This window comes from Arthrobotrys flagrans (genome assembly GCF_004000055.1).
Source record: "Arthrobotrys flagrans strain CBS H-5679 chromosome Unknown unitig_0, whole genome shotgun sequence".
NCBI lineage: Eukaryota > Fungi > Ascomycota > Orbiliomycetes > Orbiliales > Orbiliaceae > Arthrobotrys > Arthrobotrys flagrans.
The window spans coordinates 3,321,400-3,340,367 of record NW_027137550.1 but is presented as its reverse complement, the minus strand read 5'-3'; the positions used below and the strand labels follow the sequence as shown (position 1 = coordinate 3,340,367).

General features: G+C 48.4%; 7 protein-coding genes across 7 annotated transcripts; 3 read left to right on the top strand and 4 right to left on the bottom strand.

Annotated features, from left to right (window-relative positions):
* Window positions 1–119: 119 nt before the first annotated feature.
* DFL_004022 (uncharacterized protein) lies at window positions 120–2,142 on the bottom strand (the record flags this gene model as incomplete). The annotated part of the gene is made up of 4 exons (XM_067633048.1): window positions 120–263; window positions 339–687; window positions 758–1,120; window positions 1,184–2,142. 4 exons carry the CDS (start codon window positions 2,140–2,142, stop codon window positions 120–122), a joined length of 1,815 nt encoding a protein of 604 aa, XP_067491255.1.
* Window positions 2,143–4,994: 2,852 nt separating this feature from the next.
* DFL_004021 (uncharacterized protein) lies at window positions 4,995–6,850 on the top strand (the record flags this gene model as incomplete). Its single annotated transcript, XM_067633047.1, has 4 exons — window positions 4,995–5,122; window positions 5,448–6,305; window positions 6,367–6,652; window positions 6,716–6,850. 4 exons carry the CDS (start codon window positions 4,995–4,997, stop codon window positions 6,848–6,850), a joined length of 1,407 nt encoding a protein of 468 aa, XP_067491254.1.
* Window positions 6,851–7,808: 958 nt separating this feature from the next.
* DFL_004020 (uncharacterized protein) lies at window positions 7,809–9,375 on the bottom strand (the record flags this gene model as incomplete). Its single annotated transcript, XM_067633046.1, has 5 exons — window positions 7,809–8,084; window positions 8,151–8,386; window positions 8,494–8,948; window positions 9,050–9,183; window positions 9,244–9,375. 5 exons carry the CDS (start codon window positions 9,373–9,375, stop codon window positions 7,809–7,811), a joined length of 1,233 nt encoding a protein of 410 aa, XP_067491253.1.
* A 587-nt stretch (window positions 9,376–9,962) lies between these two features.
* DFL_004019 (uncharacterized protein) lies at window positions 9,963–11,851 on the bottom strand (the record flags this gene model as incomplete). Its single annotated transcript, XM_067633044.1, has 5 exons — window positions 9,963–11,114; window positions 11,174–11,269; window positions 11,347–11,451; window positions 11,546–11,664; window positions 11,779–11,851. 5 exons carry the CDS (start codon window positions 11,849–11,851, stop codon window positions 9,963–9,965), a joined length of 1,545 nt encoding a protein of 514 aa, XP_067491252.1.
* A 532-nt stretch (window positions 11,852–12,383) lies between these two features.
* On the top strand, window positions 12,384–14,008 carry DFL_004018 (uncharacterized protein; the record flags this gene model as incomplete). Its single annotated transcript, XM_067633043.1, has 5 exons — window positions 12,384–12,812; window positions 12,885–13,024; window positions 13,084–13,268; window positions 13,338–13,514; window positions 13,569–14,008. 5 exons carry the CDS (start codon window positions 12,384–12,386, stop codon window positions 14,006–14,008), a joined length of 1,371 nt encoding a protein of 456 aa, XP_067491251.1.
* An 810-nt stretch (window positions 14,009–14,818) lies between these two features.
* Window positions 14,819–16,064, bottom strand: DFL_004017 (uncharacterized protein; the record flags this gene model as incomplete). Its single annotated transcript, XM_067633042.1, has 7 exons — window positions 14,819–15,202; window positions 15,273–15,380; window positions 15,457–15,572; window positions 15,636–15,694; window positions 15,757–15,779; window positions 15,859–15,929; window positions 16,025–16,064. The coding sequence occupies 7 exons, from the start codon at window positions 16,062–16,064 to the stop codon at window positions 14,819–14,821; spliced, it is 801 nt and encodes a 266-aa protein (XP_067491250.1).
* A 1,653-nt stretch (window positions 16,065–17,717) lies between these two features.
* On the top strand, window positions 17,718–18,893 carry DFL_004016 (uncharacterized protein; the record flags this gene model as incomplete). Its single annotated transcript, XM_067633041.1, has 3 exons — window positions 17,718–17,726; window positions 17,809–17,955; window positions 18,030–18,893. The coding sequence occupies 3 exons, from the start codon at window positions 17,718–17,720 to the stop codon at window positions 18,891–18,893; spliced, it is 1,020 nt and encodes a 339-aa protein (XP_067491249.1).
* Between the last annotated feature and the right edge of the window lie 75 nt (window positions 18,894–18,968).

The window sequence follows — 18,968 nt, the reverse complement described above, 5'->3', positions numbered from 1 at the left end:
ATGCTGAAAAGCGAAGCTAAAGGAAAAACTTAAGAGGGGTTAACTGTTCGTAATCGGCCATAGAGGAGAGATATGGGGGAGTTCTCAGCAGACAAACCACTAACCGAAACCATGCTTTTTTACGTGTCCATCGAAGCAGCGAATTGGGTATTCATGTCCACTTCCTCCATGGGAACATCGTCATAGATGGTATCTGACTCCGTCGGGCTGCTGGCCCGGTAAGTTTCAGCAAAAGCTTCAGGTGGTGGCGAAAATGAGAAGACCTGTATGGTACGATCAATGTTAGTACCCCGACAACCACTCGATATAAAGGGCAAAAGGTGGGGATGACGACGAACCTCCATTGTTGTCCTTCCACCTCTTGAGGCAAGAATGACAGCCTTCTCTTCTTCGAATGCGACCCTCCAGACTGCTTCAGCAGGGCTCGAGAGTTCACGAACCAACACACCGGTTCTCAGATCCCAAATCTTTACACGACCGTCACTACCTCCGCTGACGATGCGGGTGTCATCGAATTGGAGCGACGTCACACTATTGTCGTGAGCGCCAAGGCGATGAACACATTGCATTTTATCCAAGCTCCAAACACGAACAGACCCGTCAGAACCACCGGTAACTAATGTCTTCCCGCGCATCTGGAGTTGACCAACAAGTGACGTGTGTCCCTGGAGAATGGCTTGGCAAGCGCTGTTTGAAAGAAGATATTATTGGCACAAGGTGAGGGTATGATGTGGAAAGGCGGATGCGAGAAACTTACCCAGACTCTACATCCCAGATACGAACGGAAGTATCTAAGGAACCTGTAGCGATTCGCTGGCCATCAAAGGCGATAGCATAAATCTGGCTAAAATGGCCGGTGAGCGTTCGCAACAAGGCACCTTGCGAGATACTCCATATTTTTGCCGTCGTGTCATAAGAGCCGCTGACGACATAATCCCCACTGATTTCCAAGCACCTAACGCTGGCTTGATGTCCGACAAGGATATTTAGGCAGACACCCTTCTCGATGTCCCAAATTCTCAAGGTCGTATCCCGAGATCCTGAGATGGCGGTCTTTGAATCGCTCATCTTGAGGCAGCGGACTGTTGAAGTATGACCTCGCAAGACCTGGTTGCATTGCCTGTCATAGCGTGTTAATGTCTTTGTGTCGAATGTTAAGGAAAGAGTGAACATGGAAACCTACCCTGTGGCCATGTTCCAAACCCTGACATCCCTGTCGCAACCGCCACTCACCAGAACGTCATCCCACGGAACCATAGCCCAAACGCCCATCACGTGCCCAGACAGTGTCCTGAGGAAACGTCCATCTTCGGCAAAGACGTGAATCTTCGCATTATCCAAAGCGACGACGATATAGTTGGGTGTGAGGTGGAGAGAGGTGACGACTCCTTGGTCTGGCGTGATATGCCTTGCAATAGCCTTTCCTCCACTCCTCCACGCTGTCTCGACCATGTATCTCTGTTTGAAGTGGGATTTATAACTGATAGGTTTCGGTCGCCTCCTAGGTAACGAATAGTGGGAGGTGATCTCCGATGTGAAACCAGAGTTCTTTGTGGATTGCGATGGGCTGATAGGCTCGGACATTGGATGATCGATGGGTTGTGATCGGAAAGTAGCAGCTTGGGAAGGGCTGTGATTGCTCAGACGACGGTAGCTATGTTTCTCACATAGTTTTTTCCAGGTAAGGTCATCGTTGAGCAAGGCATGCCACTGTTTCGAGACCTGGGAGGCCCTGGCGAGTGTTTTTGGGTCATCGATGAAGGAAAGGACTCGAAGACAGAGCTCGTTAGGCAACGTCTTGAAGGGATCTTTCTTCAATCTCGGGGAGACGTAGTTTAGAACGAAACTAAGTTGCTGGGAATCGCATAGGTTTAGGATTTCGGCGAGGAATCTCTGCTTTTCGGACGCGTCGAGTCTTAGGAAATGAGGACGAGCATCTCGGAGAAAGGTGTCCTCGCTAGCGTTCGCCGTCGACCAGGTAGGGAGGCGGTGGATCTGCGGGGTCGGACTAGGAGCCGGAGTAGGAGGGCTAGCAGGAGCCGAAGGGAGGAGGTTCGAGATGTTGGAGACCATCTGGCGGGAGGGGGTGTGTAATGGACGAGGGGACGAAACCGATTCGTCGCTCCTGGGTATTGCCGACATGCTATCTTTCTTTCTTTCCATCCACTATAGACAAGGAGGAAAATAATTCGACCGCCGGAGATATAGAGAGGTTATGTAGGTTTTAATAAAGCCGATAGTCTGAGACGGAGATAGACAGATGCCGACGACGTTATTTTGCAATTTAAGGGAAAAAGGAAGGATATAGGAGGTGTTTCCGATGAAGGGGGTTTTTTTTCTGAAAAAGGGTCCGAATAAAGGCGGCAAGGAGAGTTGAAGTGGAAGTGGTGTCGGGAAGGGAATGGGGAGGGTCGAAAGAGCTCTGTTGGGAAGGAGACAGGGGAGCTCGGAAAGGTGAGAGAACGAATTGCTTGGAATTGGGCGGCCGTCAGGCGATTTCTCGATTTTCGGATTTCGAATTTCGGGAGAAGTTCGAGATGATCTATTGATGAGCCAAGCCAGTCGATCGGGAAGGGGGAAAGATAGCGTGATGATGATGAGGCGAGAAGACGATGGTGATGGTGATGGTGGTGGTGATGACGATGGTCGGCGGCGGTGGTGGTTGGAGATGAGGAGGAGGAGAGGAAGAAGGAGGGGGGGAAGAATGAAATGAACTGAAATACCTAGCAACTTGACTTGATTCCTGTTGGAAGAGAGAGGGCAAGAAAAAGATGGATGGATGGATGGATGGATGGATGGATGGCGGCCAGCCACGTTAAATGCATGAATACTGCACCAAAGTGTTGTCGACAGACACTAAATAACGACGGAAGCAGCAGAACCCCTCAAACTGAGTTCAGACCTATTCTTTCTTTTTTTTATTGCTATCTTCTTTACTTAGTAAGGCAATATAATAAGAACCATTCACGCCTGGGATTAATTCTTCGGTTCCCAACTATAGTTTGCCCCTTCGCAGTTTCTGTTTATAGAAGGCGGCGTCTAGCCTCGACCTTTCGATATAGAATCCATGAACGTGTGGTATTTTGAGTCCCCAACACAAAATCTTTCATATATAAAAGTCGTCGGTCGTCGTTGTTTTTGGAGACCGAGTGAGTAGTCTCGTCCCCAGAGAGACCGGGTGTACACTTACGGGGGATGCGAGGAAGGGGATGAGGAAGAGGGGGTACGGGTAATTGGCTCTGCCCCGCCCTGTCTGGGTGGGCAGTGGGGGACATGTTGACGAGGAGCTCCGGGCGCGAGCGAGTGGTTGGAATCGTTGCTATACATAATTGCTACTGCCCTTCCCTTCTTGTCCCCCCTTTCTTCTTAGCGTAGCTAGATACCTGCAAAGGATACACTACGTATCCAAGCCAATCACCTTGATTACTTAAGTAGTTATTTTATATATTGACCACAGCCTCGATCGTAACGTAACAAGCTTGTCGAGGAGCTAGAGGGGTGCAAGTCCTTGAGAACCAGACGGTACACTAATCACCGGAAGACCAAGGGCAGTCCAAACATCGCGCTGCCATTGCTCCCCGCGGCAGGCACCCGTTTTTTCTGTAGAACATCTATCCTTTTGGGTAGTTTTAAATCGTCGGAAAGCTAGTAATAATCTGACAGTTGCACGCTTTTCAGACCGTCTGGTGCGTAAATCGTCAAAACAGTCTCGTAGTCGTAACTCAAACCTTCGTAAACGGAGGGCATAGGATAGGATACCTTTCCTGGTAATAAATCCTTTCACTCTCTTGGTTCGAAATGTAGCTTTCTCTTGTGGTGGAATCCAATCAAAGTTCTTTGGTGTCGACGTCATCGAGTACGGTATCTTGAACAACTTCTTTTTTTCGAAACTTCATAACTTTTTCTGTGTGCATCTTGGAATAAACTTCGTGCGCTCTTGATAATTTTCTTGTTCAAATATTTCAAGTTTAGAGACGATATTCTCCATCCAATAGTGAAGTCATCACGCTCGATAGCCTCTTCGAGTACCCGGAGATCGGGGAGCTCGAACTCGGCTGGTGGGAGTTTTGAGGGAGGTGATTTTGATTTGAGGTTTTTTCATGATCAGTCTCGACTCTACTGTTTTCCGGGGAGGGCAGGGAGGTTCGTGTAGAAAGTTCCGTCGACATGTTGTGAACAGTTAACTTAGCTATGCCATGTCGATGTTGAAGTGCGAATGTCGAAATTCTGTTGGAAGTTAAGAGTCATATAAGGCTAAGCCATAGTTGGTCATTGAAGCTCCTTTTTATAAAAATTTGTGGGAGTGCTATTTTGGTCTTCCATGTTTTGCTGATTCTGGGATCCCCTCTGGTTGACTACAATTATATCAACTTCAAACCTCACACGTGTAGATATTGGTTATATTGAAGGTCTGGAGAGCACACTGCAGATTAGTATATTCCCGACCTATAAATAGTTCCAGCCCAGGGACGTATGTGCTCAGGGGGGGAAGAGAAGCGAGGGATTGGACTGGGGTGTGATGGATTGGGGCCAGTGCGCCACTGTATAACGGGCGCCAGTTATAATTTTTAATTCGCTGGCCGGCCGGATCCAGGTCCAGAATTGATATAAAATATCTCCATCAATATTAAAACCTAGAATATTTGGAGATTGTATATAATACATAATACCCACGAGGATCTGTAAAAGGTAATAGTTATAGGAAGTATGCAGGGCACCGGAAACAGTAGGTCCAAGGCGGCGGACACTTGTTCGCTCCCGACAAAACAGAATCTCCCGACCTGCGCTAGGAAGCTCATTAGTTCCTTTTCTTATGTAGTCTCGAAGCCAGGGTGGGTGTTTGCTTCATCATCATCTCTTTTCCAACCAAATCCATCGTCTTCGGTTGCAAAAACAAACACGTCCACCACTCCATCACTACCCAACTCTCACCTACACCGCTGACATCTACGCCGACATTCCAACCTCCTCACGACCGGTCAACGACCACCATCATGGCATCGCCTGGGACTCTCATCCCAGACCTGGAGGCTGCTCCCACTCCAATCCCATCATCATCCTCTCTATCATCCTCGACAAACCCGACAAGCCCGAACCAAGATCTCTCCAGAAACTATCACAGGTTAGGAATTTCATTTTCCAAATGCACATCATGTAGGTTTGCGCATTGGCAATTCTTCTTCTTTTACCAGCCCTTCTCAGACGGTCTTTTTTCCTTACGGCATTGGCAGCTTGAAATGAAAAAACACTGTTTTTGATGGGCGTTCGAAGGGAAAGAACCTGCCTGCCTGCCTGCCTGCCCCGTACATACACATACCTCACATACGCATACATGTACACATGTATGACGTCTACTGCTACATCGCCAGCACTCTAATCGACAGGCTTCCCCTCTTCTCTTTATCTTCTCCTCATCTAACCTTATCTCTATTCCAATTGTAATACAGATCGCTACCCGAACCCGAAGGCAGGCTAAAACGAAAGGCCATTGCCAGCCTGGGCTCCCACACCCTCTCCAAATCGTCTATCGCTAATGGCTCTCCCGGTGGCAAAATCGGTCCCCAAAGGACCACCAAGAACATCCAAAAGCTCAAGCTCCTGCCGGCCCCGGACGATGGCGAAGGCGACGAGGAATCCGGCAGGGATGTTTACTCCCAGGTCACCCGAATAAAGGACTCAACCGCCCGACGGGATGCCGAACGTCTGGGAAAAGCCGAACGTGCCCACCTGCCCCGCACCACCGCTTACTGTACTGCCGGTAAATACAATATCGAAGGATTGATGAAATTTTTGAAGTCAAAATCTACCACCAGAGGCTCCAATCCGAAGCAATTCGACGAGTGTATCTACACACCTTTCTCGTATCTATACCAGAAGCGAGTCCGGGAACAGACGGAGCAGGACCTGATCGACTTTCAAGAACTCCAATTGACCGAATCGGCCACCGCTGCCGTAGTAGGTCTCGATAGTCCAACCCTTGAACGAAACCCGGATGTCACCAGCGACGCTCTTTCCTTCGTAGATACACACTTAATCACACCGGAAATCTTTCTATTCGAATATGGTGTCGTGGTCATCTGGGGCATGACACTGCAGGAGGAAAAGAGATTCCTGAAAGACATTGCCAAGTTTGAAATGGAAAAGCTGGGAGAAGAGGACGTCCAGGTCGAGAATTTCAATTTCTACGTCACCAGCTCGTACCAGCCGCGCATCTACAACGATTTCATCACGCTGAGCGCGGGAAGTAGCTATATGGTCAAGCTGAGCATCAGCCATGCGATTGCGCAATCCGTGAAAATCTCGCTGTACGTCAAAATCCACCTACCGTGTATACTTACGAATACACTAACATTATTGCGCATAAAGATACGAAGACCTGGTCGACAACACCATCGAAGACACAAAGTCAATTCCACAAGATGTAGCATTGACGGGTAAAGTCCGTATGAGCAGGCGAAAAATCATGATGCACATTGGCGACCTCTTCATCCTACGGATCAACATCAACTTGCAAGGCAGCGTCATGGACTCTCCGGAATTGATGTGGGCCGAACCGCAATTGGAACCAATTTACCAAGCTGCGCGTTCGTATCTTGAAATCAATCAGCGAGTATCTTTGTTGAATCAGAGACTAGATGTTATCGGCGATCTGGTAAGCTCCTATATATCATTCTATTTTTCTTATGAAATGGCCGTCTAACGATCCAACTCCTAGCTTCAAATGTTAAAAGAACAACTATCGCACTCCCAAGGCGAGCGACTAGAATGGGTGGTTATTATCCTCATTGCCGTCGAGATCCTCGTTGCATTGGTAAACGTAGCCGTTGATTTATTTGCCAGTGTCGATTGATCTTTTTGATGTTACTATTGTTGATTTTCTATCGGGCTTGGGTAACGTATATAGAAGCGTGGGTTGCAGCAGGATCTTTCGCCACGTATTTCCTTTTCCTTTTCCTTTTTTTTCCTTTTTTCCTTCTGTTGCTTCTTCGATCATAATTTGTAGTTCTTATACCGCCTTTTTTTTTCCATTTTCCCCTTCGTCCGAGTCGCCAGACTTAACTTTTAATATCCCGACCTCTTTTTTTTTGTACTATCCCTTTATTACATTTCCTTCTTTTTCTGTCTATTTCTTCTTGTCAATTGCGTTTCGCGGGGAGCCTGTTTTTAAATCTTTTCTTTTTTGTTTTTGGTAGACGGGGACTGGTTATAACGAAATTCGATTATCGCGCGACATCGGAAAAGAGTATCCAAATAACAAAATCGCACATGTGCACCTAATATAATCACCTTTCGCAAGCTTGTCGGTTTCATAACACGAAAGAGAGCTCGGAACATTAATCCGGCGAAATTCGCGGACCACATTTTTTCAAAAAAAACGCAAGGAGGATATGCGAATGCAAGTGCTCGCTCGCCCGCGTGATTTCAGAACCATAGTGACGCAACCGAACGGGCTGCCCTTCCCGTTAGCGAAAAAGTCGTGTGTCGTACCTCGGCAGGCCCCGAAAACCTTTTTAAACGCACCCCGACCTCGGTACGTGGGCTGATCTAAGAACCTCCCACGGGGGTTTTTATTGATTTCTGTGGAAATGACGATATAACATCAACATGGAAGAAACGAATCCTCCCCTTCTTTTTTCTTCTTCAGCCCATCTTATAAGTATCTATGTACAGCTACCACCTACTACTCAAAAAGAAAATGAAGCGAACGGTTACCACCTCCCGAGTCACCACAATAAGCTCGAACGAAGATGAATGACCAATAAGGGTTAAAATTTAAAAGACCAAAACTTCAGCAGCGAGCAGCCTCTCTATTCCTTATAGTAATAAGTCTCCTCGGCGGTTCTTCCACGCATCCAATCAGGCTCCGATCCACGGGTATAAATATCCTCGAAAAGAATTTTGCGAGAGTTCTCTGGCACATCGGCAGCTTCGGCAGCAGCGACTTCGGGATCGACGGCATCCCTGACACCTTTGTCCAATTCCTTAAGGCCGTCTTCGGTAACGACACCCCAGTCCAAGAGCCTGGTGCGAAGACCGGCGATGGCGTCTTGGTTGCTTCGCATCCATTTAACTTCCTCGCGGGTCTAGGGGCGATTCGTTAGTACCTAATTTATACCCACTAGGATCCAGAGGTTTGGGTTTATACGCACTCTGTAAGAGGTACCGGGGTCGGACATGGAGTGACCACCATATCTGTAAGTGAGGAATTCCATAACAAGAGGTCCCTTTCCGCTGGTGGTGTACTCCTTCGCCCAAGCACAAGCCTGATTGACCGCCAGGACGTCCATCCCGTTGACCTTCAAACCGGGGATGTACTGTCCACGTTGATGGTACTCTGTCAACGCGCTGCTTCGTGCCGCGGAGGTACCCATACCGTATTTGTTGTCTACCCCCAGAACAAAAGTCGTTAGCATCTACATCTCCTTCCTTTTCCAATACTACCAGACGATTTGCCAAGGAGAGAGGGAAAGAAAGAGAATATAAAAGACTTACTTTCACAACCGAAAACAACCGGAATATTCCACAACTTGGCCATATTAAACGCCTCAAACACCTGTCCCTGATTCGCCGCACCATCACCGTAAAGCGCAAAAGTAACATTCGGTCGTCCCAAATACTTCATCGCAAACCCGATACCAGCACCGACGGGGACCTGCGCTCCGACGATACCATTACCACCGTAAAATGACTTGGCAAACATATGCATGGATCCTCCCTTGCCGTAAGCAATACCCTCACGTCGGCCGAGGAGTTCCGCGATAATGGACTTGATGGATGCTCCACGCATTAAGGCGAAGCCGTGGCAACGGTAGGAAGTGATGACTTGGTCGTCTGGGGTGATTGCCTTTTCCATACCGACGGCTACGGCTTCCTGTCCGACGGAAAGATGGCAGAAACCACGGATTTTGCGTTCCTTGTAGAGTCTGTCGGCGGCGAATTCCATACGTCTATATTATATCCATAAAAAAATTTTATATGAGCGATTAGTTGCTAAAAAGGACGGAGGGGTAATCTTGCTATTGTGACGTAATTGGAAAAAAAAAAGTACCTGACGGTCGCCATAGCTTTGTACATGTCAATGAGTTCATTCTTGGTAGTGACGAAGTCTAACGATGGGGGTTCGATGTTGAAGGCATCGAAACTCTGGGAGAGAAGTTTGACAGTGAAGGGCTTGTTCGGGTCCTAAACGTAGATATCCCTATCAGTATCACATCATGTGAAGATATTGGAAATGGCCGTTACCTCCGGAGCCTGAGCATCCTGGCTAGCCGTCGCGTCGACCGATATGCTTCGGACGGAGAAAGCAGCGAGCGGTTTTCGGGAGGAGCTTCGGAAGGCGTTCAGGGCCGCCTTACGGGATTGGGACGCCAGCATCGTGATGTCAATATCGCCGGGAAGAAGTGAACGGCGGAGTCGGAGGAACGAAAGGAGATTGGATGGGAGAAGGTCGGCAATCCTACGAAGAAGGGATGGAGGCTGATGATGTCGTCGTTGTCGACGGGGAATAAGAGAGTTACTGTTAGAACCACTCCTCGTACTAACGTAATTGCTTTCAATTGGCGGCGGTGCTGCTGATACGTGGGATTTAATTTGTTGGGCGCCGGTTAAGTTGTTAGTGCTGCTGCCACCAAAAGCCCGAAAAATTCGGCGGCCCAACCAATTGGCAAGGGATCTCGGCATGCCGAAGTGGATATCTCCGGAACCGGGATGCCGATGGCGGCGGGACTTTTAGAAAACAGATGAGTTGGAGGTAGATCGAGAAATGGGAGAAGGAAAAGGGGGAGAAGAGGTAAATGGAAGTTTGAAATATGAAAGATCTAGTAGTGTAAAGTACAGGGTATTATTATTGTAAAACAATATCATTAAAAGGGACCCGGAGGAAACGCCCAAGAAAAAACGCCAATTTGCTATCATATAACTATTGTACATCCATCCGCCCTAGCGCTATGCACTAATTACAATTACTGCCGCGGCATCTGGTCCTGTTGGTTCTGTTGCTGCTGTTGCTGCATAGCGGCCAATACCGCCAACGTCGGATCAAATCCAGGTGGCGGCGGCGGGAAACCAAGCCCCGGAAGACCTGGCAATCCAGGAAGAGGGAGAGCACCTCCCAAATTCATACCTGGTGGGAATGGCGGCATGTTACCCATTGGATGGACGGGGGTCGGCCCAGCCCCGGGAACCGGCATCTGCTGGTCTACCAAATAATCATCGTCATCTGCTTCCTCTTCCTCCTCCTTTGGTTGATGCTTCTTCTTGCCCTTATTATCGCCCGCGTTTCGGGACTCGTATGCTCCTTCTCCGGTATACTGTCTCTCCGAGAAAGACTCGATCTCCCCTACCCTCGGACGCCCCCAGAATCTTGTGCTTCGGTCGTTGGATCCCGTACACAGAATGTGTCCTAATGGATGGTATTCCATCGACCAAACCGCGTTCTCATGGGCATGAGGAACCGATACTGCAGCTCTCACGACGGCCAGACTACCACCGGTCGAAGCTGATAGTTCATCAAGCACAAAGTGTCTGACCGAACCATCCAGCGAACCGCTGCTAAGAAGCGACGGAATAGTTGGATGCCATGCCAGAGACGAGACTTCCTTCTCATGATCCCGTAGAACGCAAAGATCCTTCATCGTTCGTAGGTCAAAGATTCTGATCGTCATATCTCGACCGGATGTAGCCAGCAAATGACCCTGCGAAGGTTGAAACCGAACCCTCGATACCGTGTTTTTGTGGCCATGTAGAGTCGTTAGACACCTCGCGGACCGAGGATCCCAGAGCTTGACCAGGTGGTCCTTCGACCCGGACGCTATCAACCCTTTGTACGGGTGCCAATGTGCCGACTTGACATCCCAACCGTGTCCACTGAGCACCCTCTCCTCTTCTCCCTCGCCAAAGTTCCAGATTTTGAGGCTGCCGTCATCAGAGGCAGTTACAAACTTGGCATCAGTCGGACAGAACGAAACGTCTCTAACGGGACTGTCGTGTGCCTGAAGAACTTTGACATTGTTGAAGTTTGTCTGCCAGTATTTGACGATCCCGTCTTGATCGCCTGATAATAGCCAGTCCGCACCGTGCGAGTATTCCAATGCTCGGATTGCACTATCATGAGCCTGTGTATTCCCGATTAGCCCCGAGAAAGCTCCAATACCAGAAGACGTGTAAGCCGTACCTGCATAATGGTTTCGAAGTTGAAACCCATGCCATTCCATAACGTGAATTCACCACTGCTGGACCCAGTAAGCAACCTGCGACCCTCAGGCGTCCACTAAACGATAAAATTAGCCATCCGTCCGCCGTCATCGTATCGTTCCCGCCTTCCAAAGACGTCCCCAAACAACCCACCTTGACCATATTAATAGGATGCTTGATTTTGTTCAAGGAGGCGTGAATGTGTCGTATCGGAATCTGAGCAACCACATTGGTCGTCGCACTTATCGACGGGAGCAACTGTATGGTACCAGAAGTCAGCATGACATGGATCTATCGTCGCACTCAACCACCACCGGCATCACCGCCACCACCAAAAGAACAAAAGACACACCTCTTTTAGATACGTCCCCTCCTCCGCAAACGAACTCCCAGCCTGGCAATGCGGTCTGAAGTCCAGCCGTCGGTCGAATATCCATCTTGCGAGCGAGGATCCATAATCCGTAACAGGTCCTACCCACGTGCACCATCGGTATCAGCATCATCGGTCAGCCCTTCCCATCTCCCCCAACGCAATAGCCCCCAATGCTACCGTTCGAAACCCTTTCTCTCAGAAAATAGACGTACTTCGATGGGTAAACTTGCGCGGCGGCCCGCCATCAGCAGCATTCCCGGGCTCGAACCCTCGTTTTTGCGCCATGGTTACGGTCGACGGGTTGTAAATAGTTCGGTTGACGCGTTTCGAAGTCTACAAGCCAACGATGTTTGTGACAAGCTGCAACACCAGCCCAAAGCTAACCCCCCAGCCTGCGTTACATCACATTACCGCATTAATATCCTCTCCCGTGCCTGTGCATGTCGGAGAGAAAAGTAAAGCGAAAGGTAACCAGAAGAAGAAGAAGGAGAAGAACCAGAATCACAGGGGAGAAAAAGGGAAAGGGATCCAGGAAAAACAAAAAAGAAGGCGGTATCGTCAGAACGCCGCAAAACCTTCACATTCATCTTTATGGCCGACCTCCGTGGAGTCCGTTGTCTCCCTACTGCTGCGGTTTTTCTATATAACTGGCAGCTGCAGCTTACCAGGAGTTCTTCTCCAGAATTCCTCCTGTAAGTACACCGCATTGGCGTCCCCTTCAAAAGCGCAAACGAGCTTGGAACCTGCAAATCCAAAGGCAGGGTTAATATTGTCCTCTCCGAACAACAGCTTCCAACCGGTCTAGATCTGTTACATCATGATCTCCCCCCGAAGACCTTCAGGTGTATCTCCAGCATCAAACAGCATGTCAGCCGCCCAGCAGATTCTCGGTTCTGCCAACGTGTCCGAATCTCCAGCCCAATCGCCTACATCCGGTGAACGAAACGATCGATTATGGGACATGTCGTCCTTCCGTCACGGCCTTCCCGATGAAGGTGGTAACAGCAGCACTGCTGGTGCTCCTGTTGCTGGAACTAGCTCCGAGGAAGAGAATGACGACGGAACTCCAAAGCCAATGCGTGGAGGGGTTTCTTTGGACACGGTGCGCAGCTTGTACGGACCTGGTACCGGCTTCGGAGGCCTGCGAAGAAGCAATTCGTCCGTTATATACCCTGGCGGACCACCAGAGTTCCCTCCTGTCAAGAAGCTTAATCCGCTTCAGAAGAAGAGGATATTGGTATCCGGGGTTAGTCTACACTTCTTTTTATAATATTGCTCGGGTAGAAAGGAAGAGAGGCTCAATAGAAACTGGAATTAGGGTGCAGGATTTGTCGGGTCGCATCTCGTAGACCGATTGATGCTCATGGGTCACGATGTCATCGCTATCGATAACTACTTCACCGGTAGCAAGATGAATTTGGCGCATTGGTTTGGACATCCAAACTTTGAGATGATTAGGTAGACAATTCAATTGCTCCAACTTGAACAAATGAAATTATGCTAACTAGAAAAAATAGACACGATGTCGTCGACCCTATCATGCTCGAAGTAGACCAGATATACCACCTTGCTTGCCCCGCCAGTCCAGTTCACTACCAATCCAACCCCGTCAAGACCCTCAAGACCGGATTCTTCGGTACCTACAACATGCTAGGTCTGGCCAAGAGGGTCAAAGCCAGATTCCTCCTCACCAGTACATCCGGTAAGGCCCCCTTGGGATTTATTTTGACAAAATATGACCAGGCATTTCTAATCGGTGATATGTATACAGAGGTCTACGGCGATCCAGAAGAACACCCCCAAAAGGAAACTTATTGGGGTCACGTCAATTGTATCGGCCCTCGTGCATGCTACGACGAAGGTAAAAGAGTTGCGGAAGCTCTGACATACAGCTACGCCCGACAGGACGGGGTAGATGTTCGTGTCGCCCGTATCTTCAACACCTTTGGTAAATACCCCCCAACGGATCCACAAGAAACCGCTGATTAACATCCAACCCCAGGCCCCCGCATGAACTGGCACGACGGCCGCGTCGTCTCGAATTTCATAGTCCAAGCCCTTAAAGGCGACGATATCACAATCTACGGCGACGGCTCTGCCACCCGTTCCTTCCAATACGTCCACGACCTAGTCGACGGTCTCATAGCCCTAATGGAATCCGACTACACCGACCCCGTCAACCTCGGCAATCCCGAAGAGTTCACCATCAAACAGTTCGCAAATATGATCGTAGAACTTGTTAATGAACACCGTGTAAGACACGGTGATGTTGGGAAAACTTCGACGGTCACCTACCTCCCCGCTGTTGCCGATGATCCTCAGAGGAGGAAGCCGGATACCACGAGGGCTAAGGAGGTACTCGGGTGGGCTCCACAGTGGGCTGCCGTCGATGGTCTGAAGGAAACGGTTGCGTATTTCTATCAGATGATGCATCAGCACTGATATTGTTGTTCACTTTTCTCTTTCCTCCGGTCTTTAGATTTGACGATTTTTAGAAGATTCGGTTGACTTTTTTTTATTTATCCTTTGCTCTTTTTAAAAAATTCTTTTTTGCAGGATAGGCTCGCATGATATGGAGGGCGTTCTTTCGAAGATTTTTTTTTTGGTTATTATTCTGGTGTGTAAGGTGCTGGAGGTACCGGTTTCATTTCATTTTCCTTTTTATGTAGGCATCGATTCGACGCCACTTAATCACGAGGAAATGCTCCAAAATTCGAGATACCGGAAAGACTACTTGTATAGTATTTTCAAATCTCGAAGCTATGGGCAACTTCAATAAAAAAAACCATCATGATGGACCCAAAAAAAATCTTTCCAATCGTTCCCTTTTTTAGTAAAACACAAATATTATTATAGATAAAAAAAAGGAGTACACGACACCGCTATGGTTGTATGAAGAGAAACACAATTCAATATTTCTTGTGACGCCAGTAGGGAACGATCTCAAACGCGCAAATGAATAAAAAGAATACGGCAGGGGGAAGCAAACAGGGGGTGGGACTAGAAAAGAATTCGAGGGAAGTAGAACGCAAGTATATACAAGGAAACCAAAAAACAGCAAAAGAAAAGAGAAGGGAATCTTATCCAAGGGCAAGCGGTTGGCTTCAGCTCTGGAGAGCCGTTGGGTTTGAAATATATCTGATATTAAAACGATCGGCTTTCTTTCTTCCGTTAGACGTCAATGATCCCACCAATACAAGCGAATGATTTCCGAAGCAAGTGGCGTAACTATTAAATAACGGCCGTGGGGTTTTAGAAAAAGAAATAAGCCAACAAAAAAGCTGCTAGGCACAGAGCAGCTGCTAACTGCACTGGAACGCCTTCAGGAGCCTGGCTGGTACGACCAATGTTGGTAACACCGGCCGAAACCTTCTCTTTCGCCTCCGTTGCGAGCTCTCCTAGGTTCTTCTGCTGGGCACCGTCCTTCAATTGCTTTGTCAAGACAGCAATTTGGGCTCTTGCTTCGGTCAATTGGTCTGATACGGTTTTGGAAACTGTCGGCATGGTTTCGTGGGCCTCAGTTGGTTCCGCATCGGTCTCGCTGACGTTATCCCGGGCTTGGGACCCCTCTGACTTGACAGCTAGCTGGTCCGGGCTTGGGGGAGTATATGGTGGTGGTGACGGCGACTTGACGGGCTATCGGACATTAAAAAAATTAGTATATATGGTACTATTCGATTCTTGGAGGATGGTTAGGATGACTTGCAGCTCCAGTTTCGACTTCACGGGGAGCTGGTGCCTCTGCTGGTAGGTATGTGACTCGGATCTTCTTCTCCTGAATATGTTCCTTGCCGAGCTTCTCAACACTTGACCACTAGAATTGAATTTATATTAGCCCTAGAGATCTTCTATAGCTTTTCCTCCCTTGGTTATTGGATACGGAGACATACGACCGAGGCGATATTTGCAAACTCCTGGTCGGCTGTGATCAATACCGATTGAACTAGGAATTTATCACGACATCGGAAGTCTGGGGGAGGGTCTTCCCGCATGGCTTGCAGGAGAACTGTTATTCGTGTCAGCAGAGGCAATTTAGGACTATGAGACAAGTTAGGTAAGGTGTAGGTACCTGCTACTTCGACATCCTGGCCAGCTTCAATACGTCCAGAGTTCGGACGGACACAGTATCTAGAACGAAAAGTGTCAGATAAGCGAACCGAGGACTGTAAGATCGGATCCTGACAACGTACTGCTTCGGTGCTGTTGTTTTAACCTTTGAGAGCACGATGACATGTGTTAGCTATCGTGTTTGTCTGAAGTGCCGAGGCTGAGGTCGTGATTCATAATCTTACCTTGAAGGCGACGGGACCGGGATTCGGGTTCTTGATGTAGAGCTTTTGGACAGTCTCACGATCGAAAGGGCCTGCGAAAAGGAGAGAGGAAGACTCGAGGTTAGCATATATTCCTAGATCGGATGGCGCAGGAGAACGAATCGAATTATAGTGGGGGGCAACCTACGTCGGAACCCAAGCTCGGAGGGGTGCAATTCGATACTCATGTTGATACGTGGTATGAAAGCCGACGAAACTGACAGTGCAGTAAGGGCTCTGGGACGAAAGAAAGGGACCCCGGATCAGCTAGAAGAGGTTCTGGCGGAGAGGTTGAGACAATCTACGGGGCGGGCGTGGGATCCGAAGTTGAAGATGATGCAGATGTAGATGGGAGTGCTAGTGGTGGTTAGTGTTGGTGGGTGGGTGGATGGTAGGGAGTATGGAGGAGAGTGACCTCGTGCCTGATTTGTGTGATTCGCGCTGGGTTTGTTTGACAGGCCAGCTGAATAATGGCCATGACGTCCACCAACACAATTCAAGGCCTGTTGTAATTACTTTAAATTTGCTCTCTAATGTCTGCTTGGATATGCCATGCAGAATAAATATAAGGCCAGGGCATGTAAGGTAAGGTCATGTACTGTACTGCCTCCGCATTGCAGTTAATATCGCTTGTTCGAAAGTATGGCGGCTAGTACGGTAGGTGCACAGCTGTTGTCATGCATGCCCATTAAACCACTGGTGCACCCCGAGTCTTTCGCTTTTTTGACTTGTCTAGGCCACAGTTTAAATTCTATCGATTAATTCGACAGCGGCCCAGTGTAGAACAACTTTTGAGACTTTTCTGGACACGTAATTGTCATAGGATGGACTGCATCTGTCGGCTGAATGCATCTGGTCCAGTCGTTCGTCGAACAGACAATCAGAACTATTCTCGTTTCGTCGATTCTATCCTTGGACGACATTTCGGTGATACTCAAACCATTTCTCTTCTACTTCTTATATACATGGCTCGGGTACTTTCCAAGTACCGGTACAAATACTACCAAGCACTGAAGTAGAAGCCATAGGCTGTTCGTCCGAATCGTGTCCTTTGATGTATATTAATACAGATATCTTCTGTAGCAATTATATGTGTCTACTATGTAGACATCTCAGATACGAACCGACGAGTCTAAATGTTCGAATTGTCAGCACCCTAGTCCCTATCCGATGAACAGTACAGCCAGACAAATGGAGTATTAAATATTATGGTCTCGATACCCATTTCTCTGAACTATATACGCATCCTTAACTAACGCTAAATGCATTCGATTGTCTAGACGTCTTGGATCCACAAAGCATGAGACCGTTCTTGATTACCTAGGTACAACCAACAAGAACTGCACAATGGCATCAGGATTGATGGCACCTGTCACTGTCACTGTTAAGTCGCAGTGGCGGACATTCCGACGCTAGAAAATAAAACTAAAAATTTTGACGAAACCCCAGCTCACAAAAGAAAAAAAGTTTAACGAAAATAGTGATTCTATTTTTTACTATAAAAATGTCCAGGGAAAAAATTTGTCCATGGTTGCGGGTAGACATTTTTGAAGAGTAGCTGTTGTGGGCAGGCCGACTTGGTCTGGACTTCTGGTGATTCGAGGTGCCCCGGCTGAGAGACAAGCCTCGGCCAACCCGGCGATACCCGACCAACGCGAGCTGGGGAACGTCACCCCGCCGACACCTTCATCAATATAAAACCGCGTGTATTCACCAGACGAAGAAGAAGACCCACAGAAGATACCAACATCTTAGACACAGCCAACTGCCAGAATCCATCTAATCTGATCTGCGTGTTTTGGTCACAATCAACCGACAACCAAACTAATTACCCAATCACCATGGAGAATGTGAGACCACCCCCGAACTCCAGATCTTCTTGTGCAACCTCAAAATTCAATTATTTATAAATTTATTGACTGTTTTGATCAGCTTCCTCGCGGCCGCCGAAGCCGTCGCTCGTCTTCCAACCTCAATCTCAGTAACATTTCACCCCTTACCACTCACTTCAGCATGACTGCTCTCGACGACCATCTCGCTATGACCGGTCCTCAGACTTCGTATATCCAGGGTGCTTCGGTGTGTACTATACTATGTCTCTATAAGTTATAATATATACGGGAACAATATAATAATTTAATTGTATCTCATAGGCGCCTTCAACTCCCAGCATTCTGTCACGTAACCCTTCTCGCAAACGTTCGCGTCTTCGTATCCCTCCGCTCGGCGTCCCCGCGACACCACGTGGCGGAGACATCAAACTCTACAAAGCCAAATCTGCCAGCCACCTTCTTATCGATCGTCGGACTTCTTACTTCGACCCACGTCCTGTCCGTCGAAACGAATCTACAGAATGGGTCCATCGGGCTGGTATCGCCTTGACATCAGAGGCACGTGAGAGTAAAGGCCAATCATGGCTTACTAGCCGTGCTTCGTCGACAAGTCTTTTATCAAATGGCTCGGACACCGAGGAAGATCGAGAGGAAAGAATACAACGACGGGGATCGAGATCATACTCGGAGTTCTATACTTCACGAAACAGGAATGCAAGTGATGCAACAATCCAGCAACGATCTCACTCACGTCAACAGGGGCTTTACGTTGAAACTCCGGAGGACGGCGTGCACCCACTGGCCCCGGAATTCATCGACGAGGCTTTCGCCGGCGACTCTTTTGACGATGATGAAAGATCTGAGTATACTACCGAAGAGCTTGACGATGAGGAGCTACACTGGTCAAAACGTCCAAGAACTGGACTTGGTGCCTGGGTTGACCGTATGGTGGGATGGAGCCTATTCTCCGTCGACGACGAAATAGACAGCGACGAGGAACATGAACACGAACACCCTGCAATTAAAGAGATCCACGAACCTCCTCGTCTGAACATCCCAAACTTCGAAACTGGAAAGGCTGGAACGGAGGAGCAACCTGCTGGTCCGGAGCTTCACGAAGAAGGCGTTTTGTCGGACGTCGGTTGGGTTCTTGGACTCGCCGTGAAGGTTTTCCTCCAAGGGTAGGTTGAAAAAAAGGTGCTATATATATATATATATAGTGCTTGAAAAGTTGTCTTTTATGGTGTTAAATGGGGATGT